The following is a 19,056-nucleotide window of genomic DNA, read 5'->3' on the forward strand; positions in this document are numbered from 1 at the left end:
AACTGAGAAAACCCATGCTAAAAACGTTTTAGGGATATCTGAGGAACCGTGGAATAGAAAAGAGATACTGGACAATTAAGAGAAATATACAGATTTCTGCCCCCTAGGAAAGGAATAGGAAGTTCTTAACTTTTTAATTGGTAAGCTGACACTGATTTTAGGAAAAAGGATAGCTGACTTATTGAATGAATAACATGGGGTATCCAAAAAAATAACCTTTGCTGATATCAGATGCAATGATGAAATGTTCTAAATCTGTTTTTATAATTGGTTGACTATAAATACATTCAGAAATGTTTAGTTTTGAACTCATTAATATTAAACTAAATTTATTTCTTCTAATAAAATAGGAAAGCTCAGGGGTACCTGGGTGGCTCAGTTGGGTAAGCGTCTGCCTTCAGCTCAGGTCATGATCCCAGGGTCCTGGGATGGGGCCCTGCCCTGGGCTTCTTGCTCAGTGGGGAGTCAGTTCCTCCTCTCCTTCTGCCTCTCCCCTAGCTCATGCTCTCTTTCGGTCTCTCTCTCAAATAAATAAATAACATCTTAAAATAAAATAAAATAAAATAAAATAAAATAAAATAAAATAGGAAAACTCTTTCTCTTTCTAAAATGATGGAGTTGGCCAAGATCTCATAGAGCATACATGATCAAAGACTTCTAGAGCTGTATCTAGGGATCAATAGAACAGTCTTTATTTTTTCTTAAATTCTGACAAAGAGAGATTTATTGGCTGACCCAAGATTATATGGCTAGTTAGTTCATATGTAAGTGATTCAGATTCCAGATAGAAATAATATGCACATTTGGTTGTGACATATTTTTCAAATATGATTCATTGTGTTTGTTGAGCATACATTCTTACACATGAGAGAGACAGATTTGCATGGCAGTAGAGGAAACGTACTTTCTAGCTCTGTGTCATTGGCAAATTACCTAACCTCTTTTTTTTTATAATAATTTTTTATTATATTATGTTAGTCACCATACAGTACATCCCTAGTTTTTGATGTAAAGTTCCATGATTCATTATTTGAGTATAACACCCAGTGCACCATGCAATATGTGCCCTCCGTAATTACCTAACCTCTTTACCTTTGTTAACTAGTTCTCTAATGGGAACATAGTAGTATTTTCCTCTTAGGGCTCTTTTGAGGACTTTTTAAAGTGTGTGTGTATGTATGTGTATGTATGTACACACACACATATAACCTAAAACTATGTCTAGCACATATATTAGCTATTTTGTTATAACTATTAAAATATAGAAGGGGCTTGTTCAATTCATGCACTTAACCACTTATAATGAGGTACCTTTCTGGAATACCCAGCATATTTCTAGTGCATGGTACTGTTCCTGATGCACCTTTGATGTCATATTTAATTGGTGCCAATATGGATTACCCTTATTCTCAGTGTTCTTAAACACACACACATGCACACACAGTCATATACACTTTGACAAACACACACACTCATATATGCACATTCTCTCACAAATACACTTATAAGGTATCTTTCTCTCTCTCACACACAGACAAGCATACACAAGGTTGGCATATTGGTTTCTAATTAGACCAAATCATAAAATTACAGATGAAAGACAATTTAGAATTGAAAAAAAATCTATTAAGCTAAAATGTCAAAGTTGAGTTATGAGGTATTTCCATCAGTTATCTTTTATTCTTCATTTATTTTTTTACTGCATTTTAAAGACTGTGAACACCTATATGAAAACTCAGACATATACAATATGAAGATAATTATTAATTTCTAAAGAACATTAGTGATTATATTTTTAGATGGCCATTGGGTCATTGATTCTTAAAACCATATTTTTCAGGCTTTTGAAATACATATATGTGTATGTATGTCGAAGGTCTTCCTACATGAAAACTTCATATATATTCAATATGTTTCAGAGATGAACAGTAAATTATAATTTTGACTTTTGGTTGTAGGATCTGGAATTCTGATTTATTAAATCATTTTCTCAAAGTCTCTCCCTAGCTCTAAGGAACTCCTAGGTCTGTGCTCACAACTTTAAAACCAAGATTAACTTTTTATCAAACACTTCCCTCTGGGCTAATCATTTTGATGGCATCATCTAGTCTTCATAAAATGCTCTAAGACACATAGTATTATCTCAATTTTAAGATGAGGAGACTAAGGCCAAGATAAATGAAATGCTCAAGTTTACCCAGCTAATAAGTCGGGGATCCAGAACCTGAATTTCAGTTTTTCTACTTTGAAATAACCCACGTTATTTGCAACCGTATAAGGAGGCAGTTGGACATTGGCTGAAGTCATAGATACTGTGGACCTTTCCTTAAGACAAGTAGCATAGAGAATGATGTGAGCCCAAACTAGAGCTGGCACATTACCAACTGCTTGAGACTGTCTGTATTAAGTTGAGCCATTTGCTGTGATCAAACCTCTCCTATTAAAAGATGGCATTAGAGGTATCATAATTCTTTAGTACTTAAGTTTATATGTAGTTTTCTGGGCTTTTCTTTCTATCATTTGCTCATCCATTTATTAGTCTAGCTCTGCTATCTTTCCCACTCATTCCCTGTCAGAGAATAAGGACAGTCCTACCTCTTGCTTCCCCTTCTACCCCATCTCCTCCTTCTCTCGGAAAAGAAGAAATCTGAATCCTTTTGCTCTCTTCTCCTCTCTTTCCTCATATTCGTTTGCATTGCTCTTAGATCTGATGGAGTTTTTTACAGTTTAACTATAAAATATGACATTTCATCCCATGAGAAAAATGTCTTGGTTATATCCTAGCTAAATGGCTGGATGGATTTTTCTCCATGACTTAATTTTGTGACCCAACTGGGGAAACTTGCAGTTTTATTAGCAGCGTCTTCCCTTTTCTTATCAGATATACAGCTTTTAGCACCTAGCTCAAAAGAGAAAACACATGGTTTAAAGTTCTTATTTAGACTTCACAAACCCTTCCTTCTAAACAATTTTTCTTAGGCAGGGAAACAAACAAATAACTCTGACTAGGATCTTTCAAACAAAGCTGTTAATATTTGCAATCTATTTAAACGGTACTTTTGAAAGGAAGGATTGTTTAGCTCTAGTCACATTAAGAAGTGCTGATAGGAAGGGAAATAGAAAGAAAAGAAGATGCATGTATTTTCCCCCATGGGTTGGGAGTTGATTTTAAAGGGGAAAATGATGAGAGTTTCTTAAAATGAAATGTGAACTTCTTTATTTCTCCCAGACATTGCTAATATGTAAACATTTCAGGAAGAAATTCTACACCAAATCATTTGTGTATTGGATGACATTTAATGGTTGAATGGAAGACAGTCCTAAGTCTGGGCAGTTCTTCAGTGGTGCACAAATCTGAGGATTAAATCAACAGTTGATCAGTGGGCCTTTTCTTGTATAAACTCTAAGCTGACACTTTAAAATGTTACTATCAACAAGTCAAATGATTTTACTAGTTTTTTATTTTTTATAAAGATTTCACGGCTTTCTTTAGGATATTTTCTGTTATTTGGATGTTATATAAAGGTTCTGATTCTTTTTGGAAGGCCTAGCTAGCCCGTGGGCTCCTGGTACACATTTTAACTGGTCCCTTGCAGGCATGTTGGGCATTCATGTGTTGTTTCTTTCTCTCTTTGTAGGTTGAAATAACACTTCAGGATATCAATGACAATCCACCAGTATTTCCAACAGACATGCTGGATCTTACTGTGGAGGAGAATATTGGAGATGGCTCTAAGATTATGCAACTGACAGCGATGGATGCTGATGAGGTAACTCAAAGCCTGAATTTGTTTTGAAACCTAATATTCCAGTGATGAATCAAATTTCTACTATAAGTTGACCACTTTTAGTATCCAATAATTAAGGTTAAGCATTGTATGCTCTTTTCCAAAGAATGCTAGTTGTTGAAATGTGGTATAGGCTAAGATGGAGACTAACAAGAGGTAATTTTCCTTTGATCAGCAATTCACTATTCTAGTCAATTTGACTTGGAGGTTTCTAGCGTTTGTACAAGAATGTATGTCAAGTGGAGTTTTCTATAACTGTGAGATGTTTATCCACAAGTACCTGGAATTTGGCTGCTTTCTGAGTCGTGAGAAGGACCTGGTACACTCCTTTCTAAGGAGATTGAAGTGAAGTCTTTGTTCTTAGCAATTCCAAATCAGAAGGATGAGAGAAAATTGGAAGTGTTACTTTGGTGAGTTGTAACCAGATATTTGAGGAAGCTAGAATTCAGGATCTAGTCCAATTTATACTTATGTAACAAAACCTTAAGGACAATTAACAGGTTTAGAATCTATTATCTAGAAAGATGCAAACATAATTTTTCTTTCTACAAGTACTCCCATTTTAAAGAGATAATTATAGTAAAACTAATTTGTTTGCATTATTTATGATTATTTACATAAGTGCACAAAAATAGTGACTGAATATATAAGGTTTTTTAAGAACTTTGCTGAATCCTTAGAAGCAAGGTCCCAAGCGAATTTTTCTAAGGGGTTCACCCTTAGTTCCTTAAAACTGTTTGATCACATGTCAATCTACACATATCTCTCTCAAATATGACATTCCAGTCAAGCCTTGGTAATATAACCAATATTTCCAATTGTTTCCTGTTAAAGGAGAATGTATTCTCATTGAATTTGTGCAAACAAATAACTACATTGCCAGAAAAAATAATTTCTGAATTCTGGAGGGATTAGGTAGAGAGAAAAAGCAAATGCTTTATCTTTGTTTACAGAGGTATACTTTATCAATCTTCTATAGGTCATAGCAAAAAAAAAAAAAAAAAAAAGAAAAGAAAAAAGTAGAAAAAAGGCTTCTTACATCTGTTAAAACAAAACATTAAAAGCCAGCAATGTTTTAAACAAAAGTCATACAGAATTATAATCATCCCCCTTAGTTCATTTAGTCCTATGTAATTAATACTTGTTCTACTTGAATCCAGTTTTTTCATTAGCTCTGGAAATTCTTACTCCATTCAGTTTCGTTCTGTTTTTATTTTAAAGTTATCAGAAACCTGCCTTTTGGAGTACTTTTCATGAGTCTTCTTGAAGATGAAGCACTTTTGCCAAAGTATAAGAATGACACAACTGTCTATAAATGACAAAAGACTTAAAAATATCCATTATTAAAACTCTGATGAGAGTTCACTACAATTCACAAGGAAATGTGTAAAATGTTACATATCATTTTAAGATAATAACTGGGATTATGATTGAAATCATTGTGCCAAGACATTAGATTTCCAGGAATTTTACATTATTTCTTGGACACTTATAATTTATACCTATGCAACATAAAAATGCTTTGGTATTATTTCTTATTTGACAATGTTTCCCACATAATTTAACATATCAAATAAACTTAATTACTCTTAATGACTTAATATCTTCTTATAAGGAGAGAGACAAAATCTTTTAAGATAGTTCAGGGACCCTCTCAAAAATCCCAAAGTTAATTGAAGTCAAAAAAATCTTCATAGAATTTGATTTTTAGGAAGGTTGTCAGAAAATATAAAAAAGCTTTAAGATCATAGGTCACCATGGGTGTTTAAGACCATAGGTCACTATGGAACAGTTCAGTTACCTATTTAACCAAAGTGACAATTAAAGACTTCATAGGCAAGTATATAAGTCCTCATGGTTCTGAGCAAAACTTAATTCTTTTAATATTGAGAGTCCTAGGCATCAGTAATCAAAGACTTAATAAAAACAACACAGGAAATTATTTTGATGAAACACAGAATTCTTTTTTTTAAGTATATTACTTTGAAAGGTAAGGAAATCCTTTTATAATTTCCAACAAGAGAAGATCAATGGACCAAGAAAATTTTGTCCTTTTAACAAACAGAAAATCGAATTCCGATTTTGCACCAGGTTACTTTTGATATTAGAACTCATTTGCTTAATTAAATTCATTCTGATCTTAGTCAGGGTTGATCACACATAAAATTCCTTTCCCTCATTATTTTTGGTGGGTTTAATTACATACATTAGAATTTTTCACCCTTAAAAGCCTTTGATTTCTAACAAAAACTAAGAAGTAAGCAATTATGAACTGTCTTTAATGTTAGCATTCTGTGGATTGGCAGACTTATAAAAACTTTTTTATAATTTCTAGAAACATGTTCTTTCCTTTAGAAAATTTCTCAGCATTAAACTGTTTACTAATGGACCTATCTTTAGTTTCTCCGTAAAAGGAAGCTAAAAGTGGATAAACTTATGTTCAATAACATGTTTCAGTATTTTATTTTATTTGGAAATGATCTGGATATTCAATAGATATAACTAGACTCATCACTTAATTTAACCTAGCAAAACTTTAAGGTTTCAGGTTACCAAAAAGATTTGGGGAAACTAAAAAGTTTACCTAAAACTTTTTATACTACTTATATCTATTTTATTTACTTGTTGTTAACAATTATATTTAGATTACTTATGAAAATTTCATCATGACAAGTTATTTTTATTGCTGACAAATTTTATAACAGAGATAACGTAAGCTTATTTGATTAATAAATCCAGGTAAAATAAAAGTTGTATGACTGCATTATACTCAATGTTGAAAACTCTAAGGACATGTGTATTTTAATTAAAACAACAAACTTGAATTAGCTTTAATATTGAAAATTTTCCCAGATTACATGAACCCAAAAGCATTTGGGTTAGTTTGCATTATATATTTGAGAATTTTTATGAATATTAAATTTATATAAGCTCATATTTGTTTAAGCCAATTAAATATAGCTCTTTCACAGATTAATTTTAGTAATACCATCTGGAGGTAGAGGTATAGAATTCTCTACCTCCAGATGGTATTATTAAAATTAATTTTAATATATGTTATATACTATACACACACACACACACACACACACACACACACACTCACATAAACATAGAGAAAGAGAGACATTGGGACACCTGGGTGGCTCAGTTGGTTTAGCGACTGACTCTTGGTTTTGGCTCAGGTCATGATCTCACGGTTGTGAGATCAAGCCCTGTGTCAGGCTCCATGCTCAGTGTGGAGTCTGCTTGAAATTCTTTCCCCCTTGCTCTCCCCTGTACCCCCTGTCTCCCCCGCCTTGCTCTCTAAAATACATATACATAAAAATCTTAAAAAGAAGAGAGACATTATAGCTTCTATATACTTAAGATTTCCCATTAGCTCAAATTCTTAATGACCTTCTTCCCCTGCCTTTTTTTTTTCTGATAAGGATTACCTCCCCAAAGTTTATACATTAACACTTACATCTCAAAAGCACAGTGAAGAGTGCAAATTATAAGCTTTTTAAGATAAATAGGAGATTTATCAATCTTTGGGGTTGGTAAAAAAGAGTAAGTGAATTTTCAACTGCCTCTAGAGCTGGATTTTTAGTTTTGCAAAGATTTGTAAGATAAGGACAGTTGCTCTCAATTCCTCAAAGAATTGGGTTGCAACTTAAATGACATCATAGGTTGATTCACCCATAAATCCTTTTACAAGGGCTTTAGAAGGTTTTTCTTTCCTTCTGGATTCATAGTTTTATTTTAGCTTAAGGGAGAAAACCTTAAAAAAATTATTTTTGGCTCTGCAATTTAGCCAATTTCTGACCACAGAGCTACTTTATAGTTTTAGCTGGGACAAATAGTAAATATTTCTGGCAGTATTGAATAACACTTTGGACTGAAGAGGTGTCCCCAAAGAGGATGCATAAGATATTTTGTTTTCCTCCTTCTACTGGGCACAACAGACAGAGATCTGGGAGAGCTGACTCTGGCAAGAATTCTCACTCTTAGTTGGCTTCCACCAATTTTTCAGGATCCCATCTGTAGCTCTGGTATTTACCAGAATTTGGCTAGGTTTTTCATTATTTTTAACTTTAGTTTTCCCTTGGCTGTTCAAGAGAATAACAGCAGTTTACCAGAAAATCCCTCAGAGTCCCATCAACTTTGGGAGATCCCCATTAGCAATGGGCCCTCCTTCAAGAGTAGATGTGTGGTGTCTGTAAGGTCATTAACTTGGCAGACTTTTTGCTTGGCCATATAAAGGGAATTCAGACAGAGGATTACTAGAATGAGTACTCAAATAGAGGATAGAGGGAAGCAGTAAGAATTGCATCAGCCTTATGTTTTTTTGTTTGTTTGTTTTTAAGTACCCTTTATACCTTGAATTTTTCATTAGCCTTTTGCAACAAATCTTTTAATGAAGTTATTTTGGAATTTTGAAGACTTTCAGAGGTTTTTGAATGCCAATTAAAATAGGTATTCCATTCTGTTTCTTTGATTTGGCAGTCCTTGCTTTTAAATGCACTTCTTAAATGATCTTACCTAATTGGAACGTTCCTCATAATGGCCACTGTAATTCTAGGTTATAATTATGTTGAGGGCTGGCAGCAGTTTGGTAGGACCCTAGCCACAAATGGGGTTTAACCCACATTTTCTGTCCAGCCATATCTAGCTGCTAATTGGGTGTGACTCACTTATCTGCCTAGCCATATTTTGGGGCTCCCAACCTGACACATACCAAACCAAGTTCTCAGGACACAAAACAAGCTTAGGAAGATTTTACTATTTTTGTAAATATTTATTTCTTCCAGGACCATAATTCTTAGTCATAAAATAACCAGGTGTGTAGGAAGGTAGCAGAAATTCTTTAGATTTTAAACATCCCATTTTTATTATAATTACTTTTCTCAGCTAAGCCTTTGGGTCTCTCAGAACCAAACTAATGCCTAAAAGGGATGTGCCTCTGGGTTGGTGATTGTACAGTGTTTCACAGCGTACCTCAGTCCATGGAAATTCACTTGAGATTGGCAGGTGACCTAGTGTCAATTTCACTCATTCCATGACCAACTTTTTCTATTACAAGGGTCTTTGATTTAGGTGGTAAGCATCACAATAGCTTTTAAGTGCTTGACCAATGCCCACCAATTTTTGCAGCTTTTTGGCCTCTGAGATCCCTGTTAGCAATAGCCTTTATCTACATAAAACAAGACAAACATGTGCCTCTTAACATGCCAGCAGCAACCAGAAGATGTTATTGCAGACTGGCCAAGAGAAGGCTGTGTGTACCACCAGCATTTCTCAGTGTAGATTTAAAGCAACAGATTCTAGCAAATGGGGACTGTGGACTGGAACTGGGGAAAGGACTAAACCAGCAAATTCCAGTAAGTGGGCACTACAGATTGTAGGTGGGGAAAGGGATTCCAGTCTACTGGGGGATTGCAGACTAAACCAAGAGCTAAGGACTGAGGCTTTGGATGGAAGCATCTGCCTAGCTTAAGCTGACTCACTAAGTCTTGGAATGGAAAGCCAATTAGGTTGGGAGCTCAACACAAAGAAAGCAGTGCTCAAAACCAAGAGTAATTTCCCCACCTTCCTCAGAAATAGCTAGAAAGACAGTGAACTCAAAGGAGTTCCCAGGGTCTTACACCTGTATTTCTTGTCCCTGAAGCTATTTGAAGTCTTGCCACTGCCATCAAATCTGTAAACAACACAAATTCAACAGAGTAAATTTACAAATTGGCTTTATTCAACAATTAATGAATCAGGCAGCACCCCATCTAGCAATAGAAAGGAGCTCTGCCAATCTGTAGAAAAGAAAAGGTTTTTAAAGGCTAAAAGGGGGCAGGAAAATGAAATTATTATTTAGGTATTTTTAAGCTATTATTTAGGTATTATTAGGTATTATTTAGGTATTTTTAAGGTAAGGTCACCTTCCTCAGGGGAACAGAAAGGGTCTATTGAGTGATTATCTCACTAGTACTGACCAAGTAATTCCATTATATATATAATGGAATATTACTCAGCCATAAAAAATGAAGTCTTGCCATTTGTAATGACATGCATAGAGCTAGAGAGTATTATGCTAAGCAAAATAACTCAGTCAGAGAAAGACAAGTACTATATGACTTCACTCATATGTGGAATTTAAGAAATAAAACAAATAATCATAGGGGAAAGAAAGAGAAAGGAAAACCAAGAAATAACTCTTAACTATAGAGAACAAACTGATGGTTACCAGAGGGGAGGGGGTAAATGGGATGGGTGAAATAGGTGATGAAGATTAAGGAGGGCACTTGTGATGAGCACTGAGTGTTGTATAGAACTGTTGAATCACTAAATTCATTTTTTAAATTTAAAAGCGTAAGTAACCATGCAGGTGTTATCACTTAGACATCCTAGTATAGAAAACTACTGAAATGTAAGGTCATGATATCTAGGATATGCAAGAAGTGCATTTGGGGTGAGACAAGGTGTGGAGTTAAAGGGACAGGGAAGTGTTAGGTCCTACAGAGGAAATAGACTGGGGAAATGGAGGGAGGGTTGTTTGAAATTCAGGGGGAGGTAGGGATACTGACAATTTGTGCAAGTGTGACTGCCTGAAGGTATAAAAAGCACCAAATACCTTGTGATCAGATCTGTTGGTGGGGGGAGGGAAAGGCAGGAGAAGATGGGAAGAAGAAAGTAGGTTTACCTACAACTTTAAAAGAAAGAAAGACATTTTTGTAAAACTGCTTTTGAACTATTATTTTTTAAAGATTAAGCCCATGAGGTTACTGTCCTTCTGACATTTTCTCTTGAAAATGAATACATTTTTTTCTTAAAAATTTTAGTGGCTTTTAAATGATCACTATTTCAACTCATGACATGAAGAATCAACATTTCTTTGGCCCTATGCCCAGTGGAATGGATACCTTAGCTTTCTATGGCATTCAGAATCATTAGCTCTTTCCTTTTTTGAGTAGCTTGCAATGAATTAATATCAATCCTTTTAGATAAACCGTCATCCTATTTACTACTCTATCCTCAGCTTTTTACCTCTTAGTTGATTTTTTTTTTAAGAGAGAGAAGTGGGAGAGGGGCAGAAGGAGAGGGAGAGAATCTCAAGCAAGCTCTATGCCCAGGCCAGAACAAATGTGGGGCTTGATCTCACAACCCTGAGACCATGACCTGAGCTGAAATCAAGAGGCAAATTCTTAATGGACTGAACCACCCAGGTGTCCCTCTTATTTGAATTTGAAAAAAAAAAAAAAAATATATATATATATATATATATATATATATATATATATATATGCGCTTTGGAAATGTTTTCTCTCTTACCAAGTCATGGCTGTTTTCTTTCCTCATCTAGTTTGAATAAGACTCAATATTGAATGCAAGGGTTTTCTTTTACTTTGTAGTCAGCATTATATTTTTCCACAACTATCCAGTGGACTGGTTTTAAAAGATTAATATAATTATTAAAACACTAATAAATATGTAGGTCATTAGCAAATTATTCATCAATACATTCTTTAGTATTTATACATTTCTCCTTAATTACTAAATCAAACATAAAAATATTAGCATGTTAGAGAAATTCTAGTAAGGCACTGGAGAATAATGCCTGGGTAAAGGAATCAGTTTTAGGAAGCAACATGTACATGTTGAACTTAATTTAAATATCATTTGAAACATATGTTGGATCAAGATACGCATCTTTCAGAAGCACATGACTTTGTCAGTCTCTTGTTTCCTTTTATAAACAGAATTATTATGCTTGTAATGGGCCAGGATACTCAAGGTTTGTTTCATGGTACCATACTTGTTTTTGAAAATACTACTTAAGGTTATAAAATGCATTTGCAATTTATAGTTATTTACTTTTAGAATTCCTTCCACGTGCTTTTGTCTCTGTGGTTCCTCAGGAGAGTGGAATATTTTTAACCAGCATTATTTCCACTGCAGCTGAAATACGATATTTGTTTCTCCTGGTATTGCTGATACTGCATATTTTGGATATTAAATAAATAGACTTTTCAAAAGACCTAATTAAATCATTACTCTTGGCCAGACATTTTCAGACATTCACTAGAACTATTAATTCACTGCATCAGCTGATTTTAAATATGAAAAGAATGTTTTATCAACATAATTTGATGCCTTTGCTTCTGTTCAGAAGAATTATCATAACTTTAGGAGAATTAATCATGACAGTTATTTTGTAGACAGGACATCTCTAAATTTCAAACCATTTGTGTAATAGCTTTAAATATGTTTTTGTTTTTTTGCCTTCCCCTAATTTCCAAATACTTGCCATTTTAATAGGTCAAAATTGAATGTAGCTGTTTTCATATCTGGACTGTTTTACTAGAATAATGGTACTCTTAGTTAAACAGAATAAATAGTACAGAATGTGGTCAGATTAGAAGTCTAAAATTCTTATTGAATGTTTTTGTTAAACTATACCATTACAATAAATATGTTAGCTACCCCATGTACACCTGAATATACAAGATACATGTGGTATTGTGTTAAACTCAGCTATTCCATTACTAAATTAAAAGGTGCTTTGAGGCATTCACTTTACTAAATTTTAAGGTTGGCTTAGAGAATGCAGTACAAAAATATAGCAAATGCCACTACACATATATTTTGAAAGAGTATTTCTGCCTTTGACTGTTAGAAATCATACCCTTATGTGTTTGACCATGAAGGATAAAACATATCTAATCTATGAAGGAAAAGTATGGAAACTGTGGGTGCCAAATGTCTTGGCATGCCAGCCGTATAGTCCTATACATCCTAAATTTATGTTCTTCCCAGTATCTTTCTTGACAGTTCTTAGCCTGGTTATTTTGATAAATAAATTTCTAGAGGTTAATAATTGTAAAAATTATACTTATTTTGTGTAAGTATATTTAAGTCAAAAGGTAATTTTTTGAAGTCAACAATTCCAACACTAATTATACCTCAGTGTCAAAACGCAACAATTACATACGATAGGAAATCAGAAAACATATTTTTCCTGGGATATATAGCAACTCAGCTGTATTTTGATTTCAAGTATTCATATACAGGCATCTCTCATCAAATGCACTTAACCCATTACATAAAAACAGGAGTAAAAATAACAGCTAACATTGTCATATACTTTCTGAAGGATCATTCTAGGTTTTTTACATGTATGAACTCATTTAATCTCTACAACAGCCCTATGTGGTAGATAATGTTATAGTCCTGATTGCCTGATAAAGAAACATCAGCTCATAGAGGCTAAATGTAAGGCCCAAGGACACACAATTAACAAGTGGTGGAGCAGAGATTCAACCCCAAAAGCACCAGATATCAACGAGTGCAGTGTATAACATTTAACTCAAAATTTTAATTATAATATACATAATTAAGAAATATCCAAATCAAACTGCTTGTAATTTTAACATTGGACTGTCAGGTTTATAATATATTTAATGTATAATATATTTTAAAATACTACATTATCAAATATATTTTAAAATAAAAAATATGTAATGTATTTTAAAATACTATGAGGTTAGCATTCCTCATGATCAAATCCAGATGGGTTCTTTACTTTTAATTCTTCTAAATTTCTTTTTTTTTTTTGACTTTGCTAAGATCTACTCTTTCTTGAAACTTTAACCTCAATTAGTGCCCATGAAGTGATATGCTTAGACAGCATTGGGCACTTAGTAAACGCTTAAAGAATGTTCTGTTTTTCTCAACCTTTCTGTGTCCTCTGCCAACTTTCTAGTTTAGACTTCAAAATTTTGAGGGCCACAGCTCAAAGATCTAAGAAAACAAGAAATCACCGCTGCTTTCATTTAACAGAACATGGACTTGGAACGTACAAAGAATACAGATTGTAGAAAGTTTCACCTTGAGGAACCGAAGCCCTAGCCTCCTGGGGCCAAACTCTACTCACTCTACCTTCTCTGGCCTCTCCCTACTCCAGTTCCTCTCCTACGTTATCAAGATCCTTGAGAGACTGCTTCTAATTAAAATAAGATTAGTATTTTCCCGGCCATAAAATTCAAGGCAGTCTGTGTTGCATTTGAGATTCTCAAAATATACCCATAACCTAACATTTTAGATTGACCTTTTTCTTCTAGTCTTCATTTAAACTGTCCACTCTAACAAACTGTTTAACAGTGAGTAAGCCAGACATACCATTCTCTTTCCCTCTGCATTTTGCTTAATCTCAAATGTTTCCTTAGTCTTTGCTTAAAAAAAAAAAAAAAAAAAATTCTACAAACCCCAATTCGGCTCCATATACACTCTCCTTTATTATCTTCCCTAAAGAAATCAACTCAAAACAATCCATTTCTCTCCTTAGTTCTTACAGTGCTTGTTGCAAGCCTCCTCCATTTAGCACTTGCCTCATTTAATGACCTTGTCCTGCTGAATCAGAAGGACCATGAGCTCAGAGTCAGGCAGACTTGGGTTTGAAATCACACTTGCAGTGTGACTATGTGTAAGTTAACCAGCATCTCGGAACCCAGTGTCTTCATTTGTGAGATGGCACTCATGAAGTTGCGAAGTGAAGTGAGAGGAGGCATACATAGTGCTGTCACAGTGCCTGGCACAGAGCCACCCGTTAGCTGGTTATGTGGTTGATAGTAGTAGTGTCATTTGTATTTTCTGTAGCAACAGCTTGACTCCTTTCTATGTGTATATTTTATGAGTTAAAAAAATATATAGCTAATACTGACAGCTGAGATTTTCCATGTTATTTAATGGATGAGTGGTGAAAGACGATGTAATATACTACTTTGGTTTGTTATCTTTTGAAATCTTTTAATATCTTACAAAGTAAAGCCCAAAGCCTCATTTTGTCAAATACATACTCAACATAAGGAATGGTGCCCTTAACTCTTCTACTTCTAACAATTCAGATACGGGTCTTTTTCTCAGGGTGCAAATGCTCTGGTCACGTACACTATCATTAGTGGAGCTGATGACAGTTTCCGCATTGACCCTGAATCTGGAGATCTGATAGCAACCAAGCGGTTGGACAGGGAACGCCGTTCCAAATATTCTTTGCTGGTTCGGGCAGATGATGGTCTTCAGTCCTCAGATATGAGAATTAATATCACTGTCAGTGATGTGAATGACCACACACCCAAGTTCTCCAGACCTGTGTACTCTTTTGACATTCCAGAAGACACAACCCCAGGTAGGTGGCACACTCTTAAGTATGTTTTGCAAAGATCACTTTTGACTACAATTATGGACCATGTTTTGTCTGCTCTTAATTAGTGACTAGAGTTTACCATATGCTACTAGGTATAAAAATATATGTGCTAGGTATTTTAGTCTGTTAATTAACCATCGTTGATACGGTTCCCAAACGAATTGCTAGACTTTTGAGAGCAAATGAGGTTAGCAATTCATCTGATTACCAATTACAAATATTTCTGTTTCTGAAAGTATTTGTGATGAGTTGTTAATTTTTCTGGCAACAACAGTTTTGATACTGTTTTTCCACTTTTTACTCTGTGATATTTTACAGCCCATTTAAAATTGTATGTGTTAATATCATTGCTAAATGCTGACTTCTAAAAAACTGGTCATATAACATGCTGTACTTTGCTACCTCTGCATCCATTCTCAATCAATGTACTTCAGAAATGCATTTGCAAGACAGGACTGCATCTTTATTTTTAACATATTTTAATTGGTTACGAAAATTAAAATAAATGGATATTTTTAAATGTCTAATATGATTATAGTGCTATGTAGACAAAGCAGAAAGAAAAGCTCATGAAAATCTGTAAATACTAGCTCTAACACTTAGAACCTGTGTGGCCTGGGACAAGTTAATTCATTACTCTTAGCTTCAATTTTACCTTCTGTAAAATGGAAACAATAATTCCTGTTAGAATTAGGATAAAGGTTAATTTAGAGAATATATCATTATTTAGAGACTACATCATATATACCGTAGCTAACATGGGGCTTAGGAATTAGCATGCACTCAGTAAGTGTTAGTAGAATCTCAATCCTGAATTGTCAGCTTGCCTCTTCGAGCATATTATGTTGTGATTGTTGAGTGTGAGTACTAACGATCCATATTTCTGGTGTGTGTATGCTTCATTTCCATTATTGGAAATTCTTATCTAAAATTGAAATTTTATTCCGAATTACATTTGGAATGATTTTGCGTAATAAGGCATATGTTACGGAAACTCATTTGACAAAGAAATTAAATATTTATAGACTACTTCTCACTGCAGCTTTCCCCTTCACTCCGCACCATGAGTTGTGCAAGTCCTTCATGAAATTATCATCACATTTATTTCTGCCTTAATTTTAACAATGACCACATGAGCTATCGAGTGATATCCCCTGAGCATAAGTCTGTGTTATTGCTGGGGACCCCTAGTTCCTGATACTAGCAATGGGCCCCAATATATTTTCACTGCAATCACCAATATGTTCGTGAATTAGTAGTGCCAGGCAGAAAAATAGTGTCAGAAGTATTATTTCTCCACAAAATTTACATTGCAACATAAAATTTACTGAGTATTTAATATGTTATATGTTTTGCTAGTATTTGGGAAGGTTGGTATCAGTGTTAATATAGAAATCTGCAGAATGTCATGTTCACTATATTTTCATAGTGATTCTCTAGTTAAAATATTTTACCGTACAAATAAAATTTTTTGGTGTCTGTATATATTCTCTTAGTAATATCCTTATCCCATTAATTTTAGACTATTAATTTATTTTTTGATAGGTTCTTTGGTAGCAGCTATTTTAGCCACAGATGATGACTCTGGTGTGAATGGAGAAATAACATATATTGTGAATGAAGATGATGAAGATGGCATATTTTTCCTGAATCCAGTTACTGGAGTCTTTAATTTGACTCGAGTATTAGATTATGAAGCACAGCAATATTATATCCTCACTGTTCGAGCTGAAGATGGTGGGGGACAATTTACCACCATTAGGGTTTACTTTAATGTACTAGATGTAAATGATAACCCACCTATTTTTAGCTTAAGTTCATATAGCACATCTCTAATGGAGAATCTACCTCTAGGATCTACTGTTCTTGTGTTTAATGTTACCGACGCAGACGATGGTATGTACTTTATTTTATACACTTAAAAATTTATTAAAAATGTCCTCAGATTTATATTATATTTATTTACTGTGTTCAGTTGTCACATAGAGGGACAGATTTATGATTTAACTATAGACGATTGAAATTAAGTGCTTTATCAGTTAAATTCTTATTTATAATAGTTACATAGCATGCACTGTTATCATTTTATAAACTTTATCTTCCTTTTTTACAGTACCACAGCTTAATAATGTAGAGGTCATAAAACAGCTTTTTTCCTAGTCTTTTGTCAGATTAATAAAAATATTTGTTTGCATATATTATTTTAACATAAAAAGGTTAAAATTTGGAAGCAAAAGGAAAACCAACATCTTAAAAAATACTTAAGAATGCATAATTAATTTTATATTGCTGACTGAAAAGTTTTAATAATATCCTAGCAAGCTTTCATGCTTTGATTCAAAGGACAGTCTCAGATCTCTTTAATTTATGCTATATAATCAAGTTGAGATTTTTCCTTAAATCTACCCTTCACGTGTGTTTGATTTCATTTATTGCAAAAGCGTTTGACAAACTTTCTTTTAAAATATATCTCTCAAAAAATGAAATGAAGTAAAATATAACTCTCCTGGCCTTTCTTCTAAGATGTGTTTGTAAATACACATAACGGATAATACAGCGCTAGAGATAACATTGTGCAGATTATCAGTCTTTAACTGAGCTGTTTGGAAAGTTAATACCTTGTTTCCCCTTTTATTGGATGAGTTGAATGTCCTATCGCTTGAGAAAACAAGGGACAGAACTTCAAAGAGGAAATAGGTTTCTAGCCTGAGGATATGCCTAGTGACATAAGCATATCAACCTTAATTTAGAATTTCCTGATTCTTACTGACTTGGATGAATGATTGAAGTAATTTTGGAATACCATCCTATCGCAACATTCTCTTCTATACTTAGTTTCCTTTCAGGATTGTCTACAAGTGTCCCTGAGAAAGATAGGAGAGGCAAAAAGCACAGCATTTTATGTATGTTTCAATTCAGAAAATTGGAAATACTTTCTTCAGAACTCATTAAGTGCATTTTGAAGTTTTCCCCTTTTAGTTGATACTGGTCACAGGAATATATCAAAAATAGCAGTATCTGTAATACTAGTACTACTATTGTTGCTAATAATATTAATAAGAATAATCAAAATTAGTGACATATTTAGTATATAACCAGTCTTGGCCTAAGAACATTGCTCACCGTTTCATGTACGTCAGCCCAGCTCAGCTCAATTAGACTCTGTATACAATAGAGCTTAATCTCTATTTTGGGAACTGATTTCTCTATTATAACCTTAATTAGTTTATCTGCTCCCTGGATATGAATATCTTATTTGTCCTTGTGACTGGTCCTGAGTTATGTGTAGTGAAGAATTTTCTGCCATGTTTCTTTGTGATTTATTTATTATGCATTAGAGAGAGACCATTGTTTCATAGGATTGCGTGCTCCTCTGGACTAAATTTTATTTATCCTCATACCTTCAATTATTGGGAACTGAAAAATAGCAAATAAGAAACTTTCTTTGTGAAAACCTGCTGGAATATTCCACACACAGATACGCACAGACACACATTAACCATTGACTTCTACTTACTTTTCATGCATTTTTTTTCTTTAATTGTGTTTGTGTTGGGTAAAAAGTGTCAAGCTACATTTTCCCATTGTTTTAGTTTTGAATACTTTTATCAGTGTAATTTCCTGTACCTTGACCTAAAATATAGAACATGGTTCCTATTCTTTCTGAATTTCAAGGGTAATGATAAGACTGTACAAGGGTAACCTTGTTTGTTTAAAATTGCCAACTCGGTCACACTGAATATTTCTCAAAGTATTTCACAAACAGTATTATTTAGACATCTATAAAAAATAACAAATTCATCTTAATCTCTGATCAAAAGGTTCCTGCTGAGGGAATATTATCATCTGAAAAAATTTTATATAAAAATAAAGTTACTATTTTCTATTCCCTATACCTGGATTCTTTCAGAGTTCAACATAAAATTTGAGGTTCAGAATCTTTTAATAAGAATAGGTCAAATATCTTAACTATTTTCACAAGACAAATAGTGTATGTATTAATCTCAAGGCTTCCCTGTATACAGTGTAAAAAGTATTATACTGAGGCAGACTATTATAAACTGAACTTCATGGAAATATACTGGCTTTGATAAT

General features: G+C 33.9%; 1 protein-coding gene across 1 annotated transcript in view; it reads left to right on the forward strand.

Annotated features, from left to right (window-relative positions):
- FAT4 (FAT atypical cadherin 4) overlaps positions 1-19,056 on the forward strand; it is a 166,279-nt gene that overhangs the window by 71,015 nt on the left and 76,208 nt on the right. Inside the window, exons 3-5 of the mRNA XM_026499300.4 lie at positions 3,639-3,770; positions 14,682-14,943; positions 16,507-16,857. Coding sequence (XP_026355085.2) covers positions 3,639-3,770; positions 14,682-14,943; positions 16,507-16,857 — 745 coding nt within the window. The remainder of the gene's footprint in view (positions 1-3,638; positions 3,771-14,681; positions 14,944-16,506; positions 16,858-19,056) is intronic.

The sequence above is a fragment of the Ursus arctos genome, unplaced genomic scaffold (assembly GCF_023065955.2).
Source record: "Ursus arctos isolate Adak ecotype North America unplaced genomic scaffold, UrsArc2.0 scaffold_11, whole genome shotgun sequence".
In the NCBI taxonomy this organism is placed as follows: Eukaryota; Metazoa; Chordata; class Mammalia; order Carnivora; family Ursidae; genus Ursus; species Ursus arctos.